The sequence below is a fragment of the Ambystoma mexicanum genome, chromosome 5q (assembly GCF_040938575.1).
Source record: "Ambystoma mexicanum isolate Mex_15411 chromosome 5q, UKY_AmexF1_1, whole genome shotgun sequence".
Classification (NCBI taxonomy): Eukaryota; Metazoa; Chordata; class Amphibia; order Caudata; family Ambystomatidae; genus Ambystoma; species Ambystoma mexicanum.
In genome coordinates, this window is record NC_090933.1 from 160,813,975 (window position 1) to 160,831,912 (window position 17,938).

General features: G+C 44.3%; 1 protein-coding gene across 2 annotated transcripts in view; it reads right to left on the minus strand.

Moving 5' to 3' along the window:
- LAMA1 (laminin subunit alpha 1) overlaps window positions 1–17,938 on the minus strand; it is a 679,286-nt gene that overhangs the window by 361,112 nt on the left and 300,236 nt on the right. For both annotated transcript variants that reach the window (XM_069620697.1, XM_069620696.1), the window contains exon 17: window positions 5,127–5,254. In XM_069620697.1, the coding sequence (XP_069476798.1) occupies window positions 5,127–5,254 (128 nt within the window). The remainder of the gene's footprint in view (window positions 1–5,126; window positions 5,255–17,938) is intronic.

Consider the following 17,938-nt stretch of genomic DNA (forward strand, 5'->3'; position numbering starts at 1 on the left):
TATTATTTGGTTAAATAAAAGATTGATGCATTCATTCAGACCTTTGGTAGGCGGCAACTGGAGGAGCTACCAATTTTTATTTAATTTTTTATTGTCATATGGCTAAGAAACCTTAATCTTTAACAAAAGAAGAAATACAAAACCAGAAAAGAACACAGGTAAAACAAATACAAAAAGAAATAATAATCACAATGTATACATAATACCGATTCAGCGAGCCAAACAAATCTCTATGCAAGTGCGTAGCTTTATATTACACTACGCAGGCTATTCAATGAAAGGCATTATGATGCTGTACACAGAGTGGCTTATCCCAGTGGTTGGCGGCATATGGATTGCAAGCTCTAACCATCAGAAATCTTCTCTGGCTTGAAAAAACGGAAGGTCTGTTTTGGCGTACTGTACTGGGCCTTCCTCCCACTTGCCCAATCGAATACATTTGTGTTGAACTCGGCTTGACTTCCCTTAAAGCCTTAATTCAACAGCAAAGAGGTCTCCTTCCACTTAAAGCATTGTGTCATCCTGAGAGCCAAATGCTGCGCATAATAGGAACAAACATTATTCGGGCACATAAGACTGAGGCACATAATAAGTATGATGCTATGTGTATCGATTTATATTCAGATTTAAATTGGCCAGTTGATCGCTCTCGCTGTGGTTGATACAATGCTGTAAAGACAGCTTTTAAAAAGTGTTAGCAGAAAAGAAACTGGGAAAATAACTCCCATCATATGAGTAAATTACCTAATTTCCATCAGCTCGAAGGAATTATTTACACTTACCTCAGCCCCCAGAGGTACTTGGTACGCTGCCCCAGTCCAGCGCTAAGAAGGTTTCGCCTTTTGATGAGGACGAACCAACTGCCAGTAACAAATGTCACCTGACCAACGTTATTGTTGTATTTGTAAAAATACTGCGATATTAGAGACAGTACGACATATTCTCACTGAATGCTCCTCACTGGAGCAGATACGTGTGATGTGTCCATCAGATAAAGTCCATTTCCGCCATCTACTTTTGGCATTATTGTTTAAAGTCACCTTTAGAATCGTTGCATATTGCCATGTTTAATGTATGGTCTACTGTGGAATCTAGGTGGAAATAAGTGATCTACGAATATGTCATTCCCTAGTATCTCTGACATGATATGTAACAATGTGGATAGTTATTTAGAATGTATGTCCTATTAATTTATGAAAGTCTCTAAGGGCTATGCGAAGATCATTTTAGCTATTATTTTGTGAAGAGATTATGGATTAGGAATTATGCATTGGCTTGAAGTCTCACCCATGCGCAGTCCCCTGCAGAAGGTACGTTTACGTTCATTTATTTTTTATTTAAATATGTCATTGGATGTGTGCATGCTTGTGTTATGGTGAAGCGTGCTCGTGTGAATGTGTGTTTGTTTTGGTCCGTTGAGCTGATTTTGGTGAGTGAGGGTAGAAGAGGGAAGAAGGGTTGTACAATAAAGGCATTTTAAAAAGGCCTTTGTTGCACAACATCCCTACCCACCTGCCAAAATCAGCTCTCCTTCTGAGGCGCTGTGGAGCCCCGGGGACAGGGATGGTATTTTTTTACTGGATATCTATCATAGATGCCCAGTCAAAAATACCATGCATTCCCCCATGGCACCCCAGCACCTTGCATACACACATAATCATGTTGATTGTGTTAGGCCCTGTGGGGCCCAGGGGACAGGGATGGTATCTTTTACTGGACATCTATCATAGATGTCCAGTAAAAAATGTCATGCCTGCCCCCTGGGCCCCCCAGCACCAATTGAAAACTGTTTGGCTTTTTACCCATTGTTTTTGTAAAGTATGCTCTACAATGCAACATTTTAACCCATTGGTTAAAAAAATTCACGTGGGGAAAACCCCCCGAATACCCCTTGAATGATTTGGGCTCCCTTGCAGCGCTCGGTCGCAATGGCATTGTGGGGGCAAATATTTACGCCCCTCCACTTAAAAAATTCACCAGCAGCCATTGGTCCTCGGACTGTGCTGGGAACAGGGTGGTGGGAGCCCAGGGAATATGGTGTGAGTAGGATGAGAAGGAACCATGGGATAGTGGAGGGAGCAGAGGGAGGAGAGCCCAGGGTCTGTGATGAGGTGGGGAGAGCCCAGGGGCTATACTGGGAGTAGGGTGCAGTGACAGTGCGCACTAATTCATAGTAATTTGTACATACTGTCCATTTGGCATTTTTGGGGGGCCTGGCCCGCCCAAAGTATGCTGAGGTGGGGCCAGGCAAAAAAGTTTTAAGACCACTGGTCTAGAGCTTAATGAATAGGTCTTGTTTTCCAATCTTGCATAACATGTGAGGAGGCCATGATTTTGATCCTTTTGACCTTTTATTAAATGCTATTTGATTCAATTATGCTGGGTGCTATTACTCCTCCTGGCCTCTGGAGACTTGGTTGCTCCGTCTGGCATATGCTTTCTGCATCTTTAATTGTGCAATACTCAGCACTTGCAAATGTTCTCTCTTTTAGTTAATCTAAGAGCAATGTGTTGTGCGAACGTAGCTTATCCTCTTTGACTCCTCTTGTGCCTTGCAGTGGTATCCTTGATCCCAAGCCAAACAAATATTCTTTGTTCTTTGCACAAAGCTGTTTTCCAGCGCCTGACAGCTCTGCAGCATCGATGTCTCTCCTTCAGGTTCTTAGCTCACTATTATACGAAACCGACGTCCATCTTCACATCATGGCAGCTTTACCCACGTTTTATTTTCTCCTGCAGCATGCTTCTACCTTTCTTATCTACCGTGCGTTTCTGCGTATGTACACCTACTGCATCTCTTCTCACTTATCTTCTTAGTGTACATGATTTTCTTCATATTTTGCATAAGTGCTTACTTTGTTTCTTCAATTACATCTTAATTCTTTAACTATTCTTATATTGTTTCAGTGCCTTCTTGTGTCTCTCTTTATTATGTCACTTTACTCTTTCCTGACTTCACTTGTAGCTCTTCTATGTCCAATGCTGTATGCAGACATCCTTCCACTACATCAGTGTGAGGGTACATTCGATTTGGTTGTCTGAGTGCATAACGTCTCTCGTATCTTTGATGTGGTATTGGGATAATACCTGGTGTCATGCACAGTGCTTTCTTGCTGTTCTTCCAATATGACGGAGGTGAGAAAGTGGGCACTAGAGGTGACATGTACATCTGCCCATCTACAACACTCTGACATGTCGGGATATTTCCTTTACTGTCAGCTGCTCGGCTCCGCAGCCGGGGCTCAAACAGCTGTTCTCCCAGTCGGTATTGTTTGTCACTCCTATTTCCGCCTGTGCTCTCGGATTACTCTCAGAACGTGTTGATTTCAGCAAACTCCCACATCGGAGGCGGCCACAGTGTTCAGTGAAGTTTCATTCAGGGCACCACAATACCTTGTCCAATAGGCATCTGGAATCTCCTGCTTAGTATTTCCCCTGCATGAACGACATCTGCAAAGGGCCCAACCTCTTTTCTCATGCCCGCAGGTTTGGTTGGTGAGTTTGCCGACACCGTTCCTGGCTTTCCGTGGCCGTGGACATTTGGGCTTACTTCACTCGCTAGTCTCTCCCATATTCTTGGCTTATGTCCTCTGTTTTGCTCTGCATCTCCCGTAACATACACAGGTATCACGTCTCTCTGTCTTCTAGTTTCCTCCTGCTGCAGCTACATCTGTCACCACGACTTCTACTACAACCATTGCTACAACTACAACAACAAACACCTGCCTCATCCTTCTTCCGTTTATATTCCCAGGGCGGCTTCCTTCACAGGGAAACATCTAGCACGTTTCCAGCAGTTCTGGGCCTCCTTCAGTGGCCTCCTGATCCCAGTACTACAGGTATTTAGCATTAGTGTTGATCTGCATAGGTACCGCAGTTGTTCTGACCCAAATGAAGTGGTAACCAAAGGCAGACTCCTTTGATCATGTCCTGCATTAACCACTGGGATAGGGTTTGTTGATGAAAAACAAGTGACATTGTCATTAGAATCGTCAGAGGAAGGAGACTCACATAGGGAAACAGTGTTACTCCGGAAACCCTAACACTGAGGGACGTAGTGCCGCCCAAGGGCACAATCAGTACTTTCATTTGGGAAAAATCCCAGACAACGGCTTATCAAGGAAAAGTAAGATAAACCAGGTAAAGGAAAATGAAAACCATTCAGGGATATGTGCAGAAAAGAAGGATGGGACTATTGGTCTCTAGCCAGGCACCAATGTGTAAGAGTCCAGCTGAATTTATTGCTATGGGCCTGCTCTCTCTGCAGCCCTTCTTACCGTTCCAGTTTACTTTTTGGAGTTACAATGCTGCTTTGAGGACAGAGGCTCCCTCAAAACACACTTAGGCTTTTCTGAGAATCATATACCTTTCTCGCTTCTTGCCAAATTTCTTCCATGTGCTTCACATACATTCTTGTGTTAAAAGGTGGCTAGGGGGTGAGCCCGGGATATGTACCTAAAGGAGTAAATTAGAGCTGGTGAGAGCCCTGCTCTTCATATGAAATGCTTCAGAGTGGAGTACGTCCCCCATGTCTGTTGGGGGAGTTGTGGAAAGTAGAAATGGGAGGCCTTAGCTCCGAGACCAAGCAGAAACTGAAAATGAACAAGTTAAAAGTTGCCAAAATGGGTTTGCTTGTGTGCAATCTGCTTTCTCAGTCATCAAGCTACAGGATGAAAACGGGCTGAACATACAGGTGGCCCTATTTTGCCTACTTATGCAGTGTGTCCATTAAGCATTAGAACTCTTTTGATAGACTGAATACCACTCAAATGACATTACATGTTTTGTAGAGTGGTATATCTCACAACACTATTAACTAGGAGGATAGCTCAGGTGCAACATGCTTGCCTTGGGTACAACGCTGTGCGCCATGGGTTTGCAACCCTGGCCTGGCTGACTCAACACTTCACCGACCCTCCGCCGTGTTGGTAAAATGAGTACCACGAATGGGTAATATTAGTGATCTTGATTATTACAGCACTTAAATGCTGGATGAATTGGGCATAACGCACTACATGAATCACCAAATTATTACTTTAATAGTATATTCACTAGACTTTTGTTTAATAACTTTTTTAAGTAAAAATGTGCATGACATTGTCAAGACTCTGATGCTCTGAACTTACTTGTTCGATGTAATGTTCAGAGGACAGGCACAAGGCTGGCAGTCATCGGGTGTTCCCCTGGATGGAGTCCCATAGAAGCCCGGCGAGCACTGATCACAATGAGGTCCAGTTGTATTGTGTTGACAATCCTACCATACAAAGATAAGCATTTTAATATTAGTTTAAATGGGGAAAGATTTCTTGGGGAAGTCATTTGAAAGGAAAGTTCCCATTCATGTTGTCATACATACACAGCTTTGCTGTCCACACCAACAAAGACTTCTAAATGAAAAGATCATCTACTATGAAACAATGGAAATATGGGTCTTTTATACAGAGCATTTTGCGACTGAGAACCATTTGTGCACCTCTCCCCATATACTGAGCTAGCATTAGCTTTCCACTTCTGGAACAATACATGACCCTTGCACGTGCATTGATCAGAGTTCAGTCTGATTTGTTTGAGCAGAAATATAATGCAGTGGTTGTATCAGCAGGTAGTTCCACTCAGTATGGGTGTGTTAGGCATGATTGTATGCAGTACCCCTAGGGTACACTACAACAACCCTGACCTCCTGGCAGTAGTAAACCAACCTTGGGTGTACGTCTGTACTATACAGGTTGGTAGTGTGGACGAGTAGCCAGGCTTATCTCAAGAGGGGTCAATGTGAGCTGTAGGGGAGTTACAGAGTTTCACAGTGACAAGTATCCAAGCAAACACTTACACACATGGTTTCTTGATAAAACAATTATTAATGTATTTACCATTCAGTTAATGTAAGCCTTCTGCAGAAGGTATCACTGTAAAACACCACACAAATATATTTCAAAATGATATACTCTCTTAAGTTCAGAATCAGTAACTACCCATTTGGGATGGCATACAGCTGAGACCTACACCCACAGGTGATTTCAATTGCTAGGGTACTGTTGATATTAATGCATTACTGTTGGCATTCAGAATTAGTTAAGAGCAAGTCAAAAGGGAAAAGATTATTAGAGCAAACAAGATACCACAAATATGTATGCAGTACCCTTAGGGTGCACTACAACAACCCTGACCTCCTGGCAGTAGTAACCCAACCTTTGGTATAGGTCTGTACTACACAGGTTGGTAGTGCGGAGTGTTAGGGAGAATTCTCCATAAATGTGCTAATTCCCTTCACCTTAGAGACCCCCAGCAACTTTGCTGGATTTTGAGGGCTTGGTTTTTGAACGAGTGTGAGCCTTTTTTCCCACTCTTTCATGTATTTTGATGTGTGTTTTACTCTTGTGTTCTTTGATTATGGAGTTTTAAGATAACCCCATAGGCATCTCTTCATGTGTGTTACACAGCACCTTCGGTGCAGTAACACAGGGATGTCTTTTTAGACTTCCCAAAGGTTTAAATACCTTCTGTGGGATAAACTATTGTTTCCCAGAGATGTAAGGTTAAATTGGCTTTACTAGTCTTTTCTAAATTCCTAGACCCAGCACACACTATTTTCCTTTAGAGTGCTGGAGGGGTTACCGAGTATCCCCTGTGTCTAGAAACTCATGTAGCAGTCAAATGCTACCCTTTTCTATCGAAATGGCTGGTGGCAGTGATTTTACAACGAACTACCATGATTTTTCCCAACCGCGAAAACCGGTAGCGTTAAATCACGGGAGCCATGTTTTTCAAGATGGCGGCTATGCCTTCTTTGTTGAAACAGGTGCCAATCTTCTTTTTTCGCCATTTCTTCTTGAAACGGTACTTCTGGAGTTTGTCTCTGCGCGCCAAACCAGGTTTTGTCCCTTTGTTCCTACGCCTTTGGCAGGCTTCAGGACTGAAGACCGCCTCTGGCGCCCGAGTGTCTGGGGTGGGCAGGAAGTGAGGGTGGTGCTCGAAACTGTCTTTGCTTAGTCTCCTAGGAGACCCAAATGCAGTCTGGCGTGATTGGTTGGCTGACTGTCCGGCAAGGACAGCCACCCTGCTGGGTGAGTGGCAGCTAGGCTGGAATGAAAGGGAGAAAACTGTTTAAAAGGCAAGTCTCTAGGCTTGGAAGGCAGAGTCTACCACTGGAATGAAAGAACCAAAGACGAGCTGGAAGAGGACAGCTGCTGCAACTCCTGGACCGTTGGTATGCCCGGTGAAGCCCTGCTGCAGGTCTGAATCGCCAAGTTCATCTCGACAGAGAAGCCCTTCAAGGACGACTTCTCCATTTGAGTTGGTGGGATCAATCAACTCGTAAACCACCTGGACACCATTCTCGGAGCTGGTTGCATTTTCCTCAGCGTGCTGCAGGAAACCGAATAACCAGGGGGAAGGACAGCAGTTTGTGTGCTTGACGACAGCTACTGGAATCGAAGATTTGCCGGTTTGCTAGCTTTGTGACCGGTCCCTGTGCAGTGCAGGAGTCCCCCGACGTGCTCCCTCTTGTACCCATGACTGAGGCCCAGAAACAGCGAGATCTGCAGGAATTGCCAGGAACAAAATTCTTCAGATGCATCTTTTTCTTCAAAATAAGGTACTGTGAAAACCCGACCAAGAGAACTTACCTCTCACTGCGAAAGTGCGTGAAACTTTGGCAACTTGCAGGCCTAGTCAGCTTGTGACCCAGCATACAAACCTTTCTTCTATGAACTACTTCTGAGAACCGTGGCAAAGACTTTTCCGTTTAACTACCAGAACTGGTTTTTACCTATACAGGACTGTAGCCCATTGACTTTGGCCTACTTATTGCATTGAATCAACTCCTCTGGTGAACTCAAATTATTTGCACTGTTTAAGAGTAACTGTACTATTCATATTATCGTCTTATGCCTTTTTGCTCCTACTTCAAATGCTCTGAATGCCATTTCGCTCCTATTTCAAAGTAGTTTAAATGTCACAGAGCAGAATAGTGTGAAGTACCATAGTATATTTTTATGTGATATCGATTGCCTCCTTTTAGTGAATGTTTTCTAACTGACTGTGTAATTAATTAAGAAGTGTTTTACCAGGAAACCTTAAGTCTAAGTGTCTATCTGAATACTTGTGATTGTAGACCGCTGTGTAACACCCTTAAAGCTCACATTCCCTCTTAAGATAAGCCTGGCTGCTCAGCTCGCTACCAAAAACTGTCTGGTATAGACTTATACCAAAGGTTGGTTTGGCTTACACCTGTAGTCATAGTTGTGTGTAGTGGTCCCAGAGGGTACTGCATACAAGCTCTGCCTAACACTACCTCTTCAGCTTCCAGGATCAGACTTTTATGCAGGAACCCAGCCAATCAAACAAACAGCCTTTCAATATACAAACCTGGGGGGGTTGCAATCCTTTTAGGACAGATAGCCTCCCAGTTTGAACTGCCTCCCAGTTTGAACTGGATTCTCATAATCAGGCTGGAAGACAAAGGAATGCAGAGTTTTGGATCCAACCACGCTTCCTGCCTTCAGAGACATTCTGGAGCCTGGGCGGGGAGTCCACAGGACTCCCGCCGAAGATAAAAATCACACAAATTAATTTCCCACCATGGAGGTCAGGGGAAGGAACAAGAAAGGACAAGAAATGCTAGAATTGCAAAAAAATGAAGACAGGAGCCATTTGGGTAAAATAGGCACCCATGGGTGCCTTTACCGGGGCTGTGCAAACAGCCCGCGGTAAAGGTGTACGGAATAAATAAAAAGGTTCACTACCACCAGCCATTAAAGGTATGTTTGTCCTTGTAACATAAATGTTAAATTTAAAATGAGAAAGGGAATACTCAGATCTCCCCAGCAGTCGACATAAGGTGGGGTACTGTCTCACCTAATGAAATGTAAAAGGGATCCAAAGATCCTTTCTACCCTTGGGAACTGTAGTTCTCATAAGGTTTAGCCAGAGAAAGTTTAAAGGGGAACCCCTGGGGCAACCCAGCAACAATAGGCACTTGTTGCCAAAATGGTGTCAAAGAGGATAACTTTTAAAAGACACTATTGAGAGTCTTACAAATGACAGCGATAAAAAGAGTAAAAGATTCTTTCAGTGTGGGAAAAGGTTCCCACTCACAGAGGTATAAGGAAAAATACTCCACCAGTAAAACCAAAAGGTTCTGGGGTTGACACAGGTCAGGAAGATCTATCAATGCTATGAAATTCTTACCTAACAGCCACTCGCCCCTTTCTGTAAAATGCTGAGAGACTTTGTAGATGAGTGTGTGGAAAACTGAATAAAAGGTGAGGTTGCTGAGGTGAAAGGTAATTTGACCAGTGGAACAGAACAATCGAAGCTGAAGACAACCAGAGAGGCCTGCAGATGCTTCCAATCACTGTGAAGCTACCACTGTTGTCCTGACCCCGTTTTCTAACCGAGAGAGGAGTTCTGAAGAGGCTGACTCTTTCCCTTTGGCTGGTGGGACCAACCAACCCAGAGACGAACTACACATTGAGCCATCTCACAAGGTGCTGTGCCTTTCCAGAGCTGTAGACCATGAATACCAGGAGACTTCCAACCCACTTGCATTGCAATGCCTTTGCAAGGCCGAATCCCTCCAGAACTTTGGTGAGCACCAGTTGGACCTCCAGAGGCACAATTCAGCTCATCTAAGTCCCCTCGCCAGAATGCAGGACTTCAGAATTGAAGAAGAAGTTCGACAGGGTGAATACTGCCCTTTGTTGGCTCTGAGAAAAAGGCACCAAAACCGCACACCAACCAAGGAGACTGAAGAAATACACGCCACTGGTCCTCTCTCAAGAATGCCGATGAGTCATCCCATTCAGAGCCCTTCCTTTCAACAGCAGACCTAGGGCCTGATTAATGGAAGTGTTTTATAACGGCTCAGCCCCATTGGAAAATGTTCCATGAATCAGGCCCCAAGTGTTAGGCAAGATTGTATGCAGTACTCTGTGGGAGACTGCACCAGCCGTGTCCGGTTAGCAATAGTTAACACAACCTTTGGTATAAGCATGTACTACACAAGTTGGTAGAGCGACTGAGCAACCAGGTTTATTTCAGGAGGGGTCAATGTGAGCTGTAGGGTTATACACAAAGATTCACAGTGACAAGTATCCAAATAAACACTTACTCTCAAGGTTTCTTGATTAAACAATTATTTATGAATGTAGTTGAATAAGCCTTCTTTAGAAGGGAGCAAATAGATGTAACACAATAATATACTTCAAAACTACACACACTCAGTTTCAATAAATCAGTAGACACCCATTTGGGGTGGCACACAGACACCTCCTACACCCTGAGGTGACTTAAATAACTAGGAAAATGTGGACATTGAAATATCACTGGTACATTTAGAGCAATAGTGAGTTTTAGTGTCAAAAGGAAAAGAGGGGGAAATAAAACAATGTTTAACAAATATTCTTAAGCAGGTAAGTACATTTTGAAATTTCCAATGCAAAGTTAAACCTTTCCTGGGGAATAGTTAAAGAACAAAGTCAGAGGTTAGAAGAGTCTTTCAGGGAGTCAGGCCAGCCAATGTTAATTGAGAAAAAGTCTAGGTGAGCTGAAGCACTTCTGGTAGGTAAGTAAAAGTCTTGCAGAATGTTTTAGAAGTCTTTGTAGAAAATTAAATCCCTGTAGGGCCACAAGCTGGGAGGCTTGTGAGGGGCAGAGCTGCAAAACTCTGCAGGGGCAACCAAGCCAATTCTCAACTCAGCTAGCAAGGCTACACAACAAGAGGTAAATCCCCTTAGTTTTCCATTACCTTTGGTTTGAAGAAAACTGGTTCCAGCTGGCTTCTGTTCCTGTGTAGGTCTGCAGATCCTGTGTTCCTGGGCCTCAGTCGTGGGGACAAGAGGGAGGACATCTGGGGGTTCCTGCACTACAAATGGAAGGTTGGCGGCAGCAATGGGCAAACTTCAGATCAGCGGCAATTCGCGGTTTCAGCTATTTGCGGCTCTCGCAAACAGCACCACAGCGGTTCTCGGATACCTTTATGGACTTTCCTCGCATCTGGGATCCAGTACTCTGTTGAAGTGGCTTGTGCTTGGTGAGTCCTGCTTCATGGGAGTCCGGAGGATCTTCCTGGAGCTCGGGTCTGACTTAAAAACGATGTACTCAATCTGGTGTTCCTCTCCCTTGCAATCAGTTCCAGCAGCAGCAATAGAAGTACAGCCAGCTCCAAGAGGATGTCCAGACAAGTTTGCTTTGGGGTTAATTGGCCCCACCAACCCAAGGGGAGAAGTTGTTTGTTGCAAGGCTTCTCTAGTCAAGGCGAATTCTGAGCTTTGGCAATGCAGCAGGGCTTCACCAAGCAAACCAAGGGTCCAGGAGTTGCAGCAAGCGTCTCTTCCAAGTTCTTCTTCGGATTCCTTTGCCCAGTGGTCGACTCTGCCTTCCAAGCCAAAAACCTCACCTTTTATGCAGGTTTCTCCCATTCATTCGGAGCCTAGCTGTCACTCACACAGCAGGGTGGCTGTCCTTCTTTGGGTGCATTCCTGTGACCAAGGGGATGAAGCACTGGTAGTTTTGGGAACCTCCCTCACTTCCTGCCCTGCTGGAGCCCGAGGCGGGCTTCCCCAGTGAATCCCACCAAAGACAAAATGAACAAAAGGACCAAACCTGGTTTGGCGCACAGAGTAAATCTCAAGAAGGACCATTCCAACAAGAAATGGCGAAAAAAGAAGACTGGGGTCATTTTGACAAAATGGGCACCCATGGGTGTCTTACTGCAGCTGCAATTGCAGCCTGCGGTAAAAACACACACTGGTAGGAAAAAGTAAACCACTGCCACTAGCCATTAATTGTAGAATGTGTAACATGAAAAGTAAAGTCAATTTCACGTCACTGCTCTTGGAAACAGTAGTTTCACCAAGACAAGGTATTTAAACCTTTGGGAAATCTAAGAGACTTCCCTGTGTCACTGCAATGAAGGTGCTCTGTGTCACAATGTAAAGATGATGCCTATGGAGTTTGGCAGACTCCAAAGTCAAAAGAAATACAGGGTCCAAATAACAGAACAATACATGAGAGAGTGGGAGAAAGGTCTCACTCTCTCCAGGCTAGAAATGAAAAGTCTTAAAGTCCAGCAAAAAGTGCTGGGGGTCTCTAAGGTAGAAGGGAATTAGCACATTTCTGACAATTCTCCCTAACTCTGCCACACACAGTCTATAGGAGCCGCATCTTGTTCATCACTCCTGTGTCTGTTTTCATAGCATCTATTCAAAATAAATCATGCCTCAAATCTTATATTTACTTTCTTCAGCATGTCCTTTTTCAAGCCCTTCAAGACTTATGGGTTTCATCAAATGTTTGCATCTAGTTTAAGTCTAACCGCTCTTTATACAAACTTCAAGGACTGCGTTTGTGAACTACCATTTATCCTTCATAATTTCACAGGAACCCTAATGCAATACAACAGGTTCTTCTATCAATATTTTCAAGGTTTCCGTAGGTCTGTATCCATTGTCAGACCTTGCGATCATCCATGCGGGAAAGGACTCCAATGCACCACAGCACAGACAAACACCCACCAGTGACTCCATCACAACCTCGACTTCAGGAACTTCTATCGTGTAAAGTCAGAAGAACACAGATCCAAATCACATAAAAATACATGAGAGAGTGGAAAAAGGTCTCACTCTCTCCAGGTTAGAAATTAAAAGTCCTAAAGTCCAGCAAACATGCTGGGGGTCTCTAAGGCAGAATGGAATTAGCACTTTCTGAAGAGACCATCAGCATTTTGATGATTACATCCTGACCTGTGTTCTATGGTGAAATCAAACCCTTGAAGGCCGATTCTCCCCCTTCATCTGCATTAACCATCTCAAGGGTTGGAGGTCTGTTTGAATTACAAAGGTAGATCCATACAAGTATGGTCTCAACTTCCTCAAAAACCAAACAATGGCAAAACATGCATGTTCTATGGTTGCCCACCTTGTTTCACGGTCCTTCAGTTTCCTACTGATGAAGCAGATAGGGTGTTTCCTGCTTTTCTCATCCAGCTGACTAAGAACTGCACCTATTCCTGTATTTGAAGCATCCGTTTGTACAATAAAGGATTGGTTGTGGCCAGGAGCTCTTAAGACTGGAGCTTGACAAAGGGCTTTCTTAAGTAATGCCTTAGTGCACTCCTCATTCCACCTGACCTTCTTGGGGAATTTGGGTGAGGAGATCACATTTAAGGGAGAAGCTATGGTCCCATAGTTCTCAATGAAGTTCCTATAGTAACCTGTGAGACATAGAAAGGCCCTCACTTGGGTTTGAGTAGTAGTGGTGGCCCAGTCTTGTACAGCCTGTACCTTGCTAGGCAATGGCCTTATTTCACCTCCTCCTACCTCATGTCCAAGGTAGACCACTTTGCTCTGAACAATTTGAAATTTGCTTTCCTTTATGGTCAGATGGGCCTGCTCAGGAGCCTGCAATACATATCCTAGGTGGTCAAGATGCTCTTCCCAAGTAGGGCTGAACACTGCAATGTCATCCAAGTATGCCATGCAGAAGTCCTCCATCCCATTAAGAGCCTGATTTACCATCCTATGGAATGTAGCAGGTGCATTTCTTAGTCCAAAGGGCATAATCTTAAACTGGTAGAGGCCTCCTGGGGTGGAAAATGCAGTTTCCTCCTTGGCATGGTCTGTCAGAGCTATTTGCCAATAGCCTGATGTTAGGTCAAATGTACTGAGAAGCTTGGCTGAACCAAGTTTGTCCACCAGCTCATCTGCCCTAGGTAAAGGATGGGCATCAGTCATGGTCACTGCATTAAGAGCTCTATAGTCCACACAGAATCTCAACTCCGTGGATCCTGCCTTTGGCACTAGCACATCTGGACTAGGCTATGGTGTCGTAGCTAGCTCTATTACCCCCGAGATCAAGCATCTTCTTGACCTCCTTTATGTGGGTTCTTACATGGTCTGACATTCTGAAACCCCTGCTTTTGACAGGGAGACAGTCACCAGTGGGGATATCATGCTGGCTCTAAGGGGTCAAGCCTGGTGTCAGTGAAAACAGTGAGGCAAACTGATTTAACAGAACTTTGCACTCCCCCTGTTGTTGCAGAGTGAGATCAGAAGAGAGATTAACTGCTTCTATTTTTCCAACTAAAGGCTGTCTCCTGAGAAGGTCAGGTAGAGGCTCACTCTCCTCCTCCTCTTGATCAGATGCTAAGAGCAAAGGTTCCTAGTTCTGGTCTGGATACATACGCCTTTAGGTGGTTAGTGTTGAAGACCCTGGGGGCCTCCTTGGGATTGCCCAAGTCCACTAAATAATTGACCTCTCCAAGTTTGCCCACAACCTTGAAGGATCCAATCCATTAGTCCTGCAAGGCCCTCTGCCTTGTATGTACCATAGCTAGAACTAGCTGGTCTTGATTAAACTCAACCATGTTGGCCTTCTGGTCATGCCAATGTTTAACCAGAGCCTGACCTGCTTTCAAGTTATCAGAAGCGTCTGTCATCATTTGAGTCATACTCCTTCGGAGGCCCAGCACATAGTCAGTGACTCTCAGTGGCTTGCGAGAAGGAGCACTCTCCAACCCTTCCTTGATTAGGGCCAATGGATCTTTAACTGGATGACCATATAGGAGTTCAAAGGGACTAAAACCAACCCCTTCCTGAGGGACGTCTCTATGACCAAAGAGAGGGCATAGCAGTTGAAGGTCCCATTTTCTTCTAAGGGATTCTTCTAAAACACCTATCATGCTCTTGATAGTTCTATTAAACCTCTCCACCAACCCATTGGTTTGGGACTGGTAGGTTGTTAAGAACGTGTAGGTCACTCCACAGTTTTTCCACATGGTTTGCATGTAGTAGGTCATAAAATATGTCCCCATGTCTAAGATAACCTCCTTAGGAAACCTACCCTGGTAAAAATACCAAGGAGTGCCTTAGCCACTGCCTAGGCACTGCCAGTCTCATAGGTATGGCTTCAGGATACCTTGTAGCATGGTCTACCACAACCAAAATAAAGCGGTTCCCAGTACAGCCTGTGCTTCCCTGGCTCTTGCCCATCCAGCTGGGAAGCTGCCTGTTGACAAAGTTGTTATGGAGAATTCTCAAAAATGTGTTAATTCCCTCCACCTTAGAGACCACCAGCAACTTTGCTGGATTTTGAGGACTTTACTTTTTTACCTGGAGAGAGTGTGACCCTTTTTCCCACTCTCTCATGTTTTTCAATGTGATTATATACACTGTTTCTTTTTCGTTATGCAGTTTAACCAACTCCATAGACATCATCTTTTACAATTGTGTCACAAAGCACCTTCAGTGCAGTGCCACAGGGAAGTCTTCCGGATTTCCCAAGGTTTGAATACCTTCTCTGGGATCAACTACTGTTTCCCAGAACAGTGGATTGAAATTGACTTCACTTAGTACTGTAAAATTCTAGACCCAGCACACCCTATTTTACAATAGAGTGCTGCAGGAGCTACTTAGTATACCCTGTGTCTAGTTACTCATGTAGCATTTATATGTTACCCTTTCCTCTCAAGAAAACTGGTTCCAGCTGGCTTCTGTTCCTGTGTAGGTCTGCAGATCCTGTGTTCCTGTGCCTCAGTCGTGGGGACAAGAGGGAGGATGTTTGGGGACTCCTGCACTACGAATAGAGGGTTGGCAGTAGCAATGGGCAAACTTCAGATCAGCGGCACTTCGCGGTTTCAGCTCCTCACGGCTCTCGCAAATAGCACCACCGCTGTTCTCGGATACGTTTATGGACTTTCCTCGCATCTGGGGTCCAGCACTCTGTTGAGGTGGCTCAGGCTTGGTCAGTCCTGCGTCATGGGAGTCCGGAGGATCCTCCTGGAGCTCGGGTCCGATTTAAAAACAAACGATGCACTCGATCTGGTGTTCCTCTCCCTGGCAATCGGTTCCTGCAGCAGCAATGGAAGTACAGCCCGATCTGAGAGGATGTCTAGACGAGTTCACTTTGGGGTTGATTGGTCCCACCAACCCAAGGGGAGATGTCATCCGCTGCAGGGCTTCTCTAGTCGAGGTGAATTCGGAGGTGAATTCGGAGCTTCAGCAATGCAACAGGGCTTCACCGGGAAAACCAACCGTCCAGGAGTTCTTCTTCAGGTTCTTTCGTCCAGTGGTCGACTCTGCCTTCCAAGCCAAAAGCCTCACCTTTTATGCAGGTTTCTCCCATTCATTTTCAGCCTAGCTGTCACTCTCACAGCAGGGTGGCTGTCCTCCAATGACAGCCAGCCAGCCAGCCAATCACCTTTGGTGTATTACTGTAAGCAAGGGGATTAAGCACAGGGAGTTTCGGGCACCTCCCTCACTTCCTGCCCTGCCAGACACGCTGGAGCCAGGAGTCGGGCTTCACCAGTGAATCCCGCCAAAGACAAAATGAACAAAGGGACCAAACCTGGTTTAGAGCACAGAGTAAATCTCAAGAAGGACCTTTCCAACAAGAAATGGCGAAAAAAGAAGGACAGGACCATTTTTATAAAATGGGCACCCATGGGTGTCTTACTGAGCTGTAGTTGCAGCCCGCAGTAAAAACACACAATGGTAGGAAAAATAAACCACTACCACCAGCTATTAATTGTAGAAAGGTTAACATGAAAATGTTACATGCGAAAGTAGGCAAAGGGGATACTAAGTAGCCCCTCCACCACCCTATTGTAAGATAGCGTGTGCTGGCTCTAGAAAGTTACAAAATGTAAGTAAAGTCATTTTCACTTCACTGCTCTTGGAAACGATAGTTTCGTCAAGAGAAGGTGATTAAACCTTTAGGAAATCTTAGAGACTTCCCTGTGTCACTGCACTGAAGGTGCTGTGTGTCACAATGTAAAGATGATGCCTATGGAGTTTGTCAGACTCCATAACCAAAAGAAACACAGAGTTGAAATCACATAAAAATATATCAGAGATTGGGGAAAAGGTCTGATTCTCTCCAGGTTAAAAATTAAAAAATCCTACAGTCCAGCAAAAGTGCTGAGGGCCTCTAAGGTAGAGAGGAATAAGCACATGTCTGAGAATTCTGCCTAACAGTATTAAACCCCCTCTTTCCCTTCTACATTACATATGAGTCTATGTGTGCATTTAAATAAGGGAATGTAGGCATCTGCACTTCAGATAATTCATAATTAAAAATGATTAATTCCCTCAGCATGATTTATGTTGCACAAACACCTAAGCAATCAGTATGGCTAACCCCAGCTACATGAATGCACGATATCACCAAAATGCATTCTGTTTTACATTTTGTTTTCCATACAAAGTAGGTTGGCTTTAAGGAAACAACATCTCACTTTATATTCATTGTAGATGGGGAACACATGGCATTGAGATATCAGGACCTGTGTTCCTGTTTTCAAATTGCATTAAGGCAGTTCACTTTCCTTTATCATCACAGATGTGACTCATGTCAGACTATCTGAACAGTTTGGGTCTGATTGGGGTTTAATTTACATGCTTTAATATGGCTTCAGATTTTTGACAGCCAGAAGGGGACTCAATCAGCTTGAAATCATTCATTCAGAAAGAACTCTCATCACGTGTATTATCTAGAACCCAAATTCTGACATAGACTGGTCTACTTTCTCTCAATGGACTGCTCTCCTTCTGCCTGAGGCTGAACCTACATGTTCATCTTCCAATATTTCATAATCCTCTCCTTCCATAATTCTCTCCTCCTGTATATGTGCATGCACGTATATATCTTTCTAACTTTGCCTCTGCCTTGTGATAGAGGTGCGGTTTTCCAGTCCCATGGTCAGTAAGGTGGGAGGGAAAAACCACTCCTATTGAAGAAAACCCAATATAATTTTCAGACTCCATTTCTAAAGAAAATATGCTAAATTAATAAAATGAATACTTTCAGATATGCACACATTTAGACACTAATAGATTGCACTATGGTACAATTTGTCAGTTATGCATTTTTGCCATTTTTCACTTATATATCTACAAACTGTCAAAATGTGTTAATTAGTGTTTGCATTGTGACGCAGCAA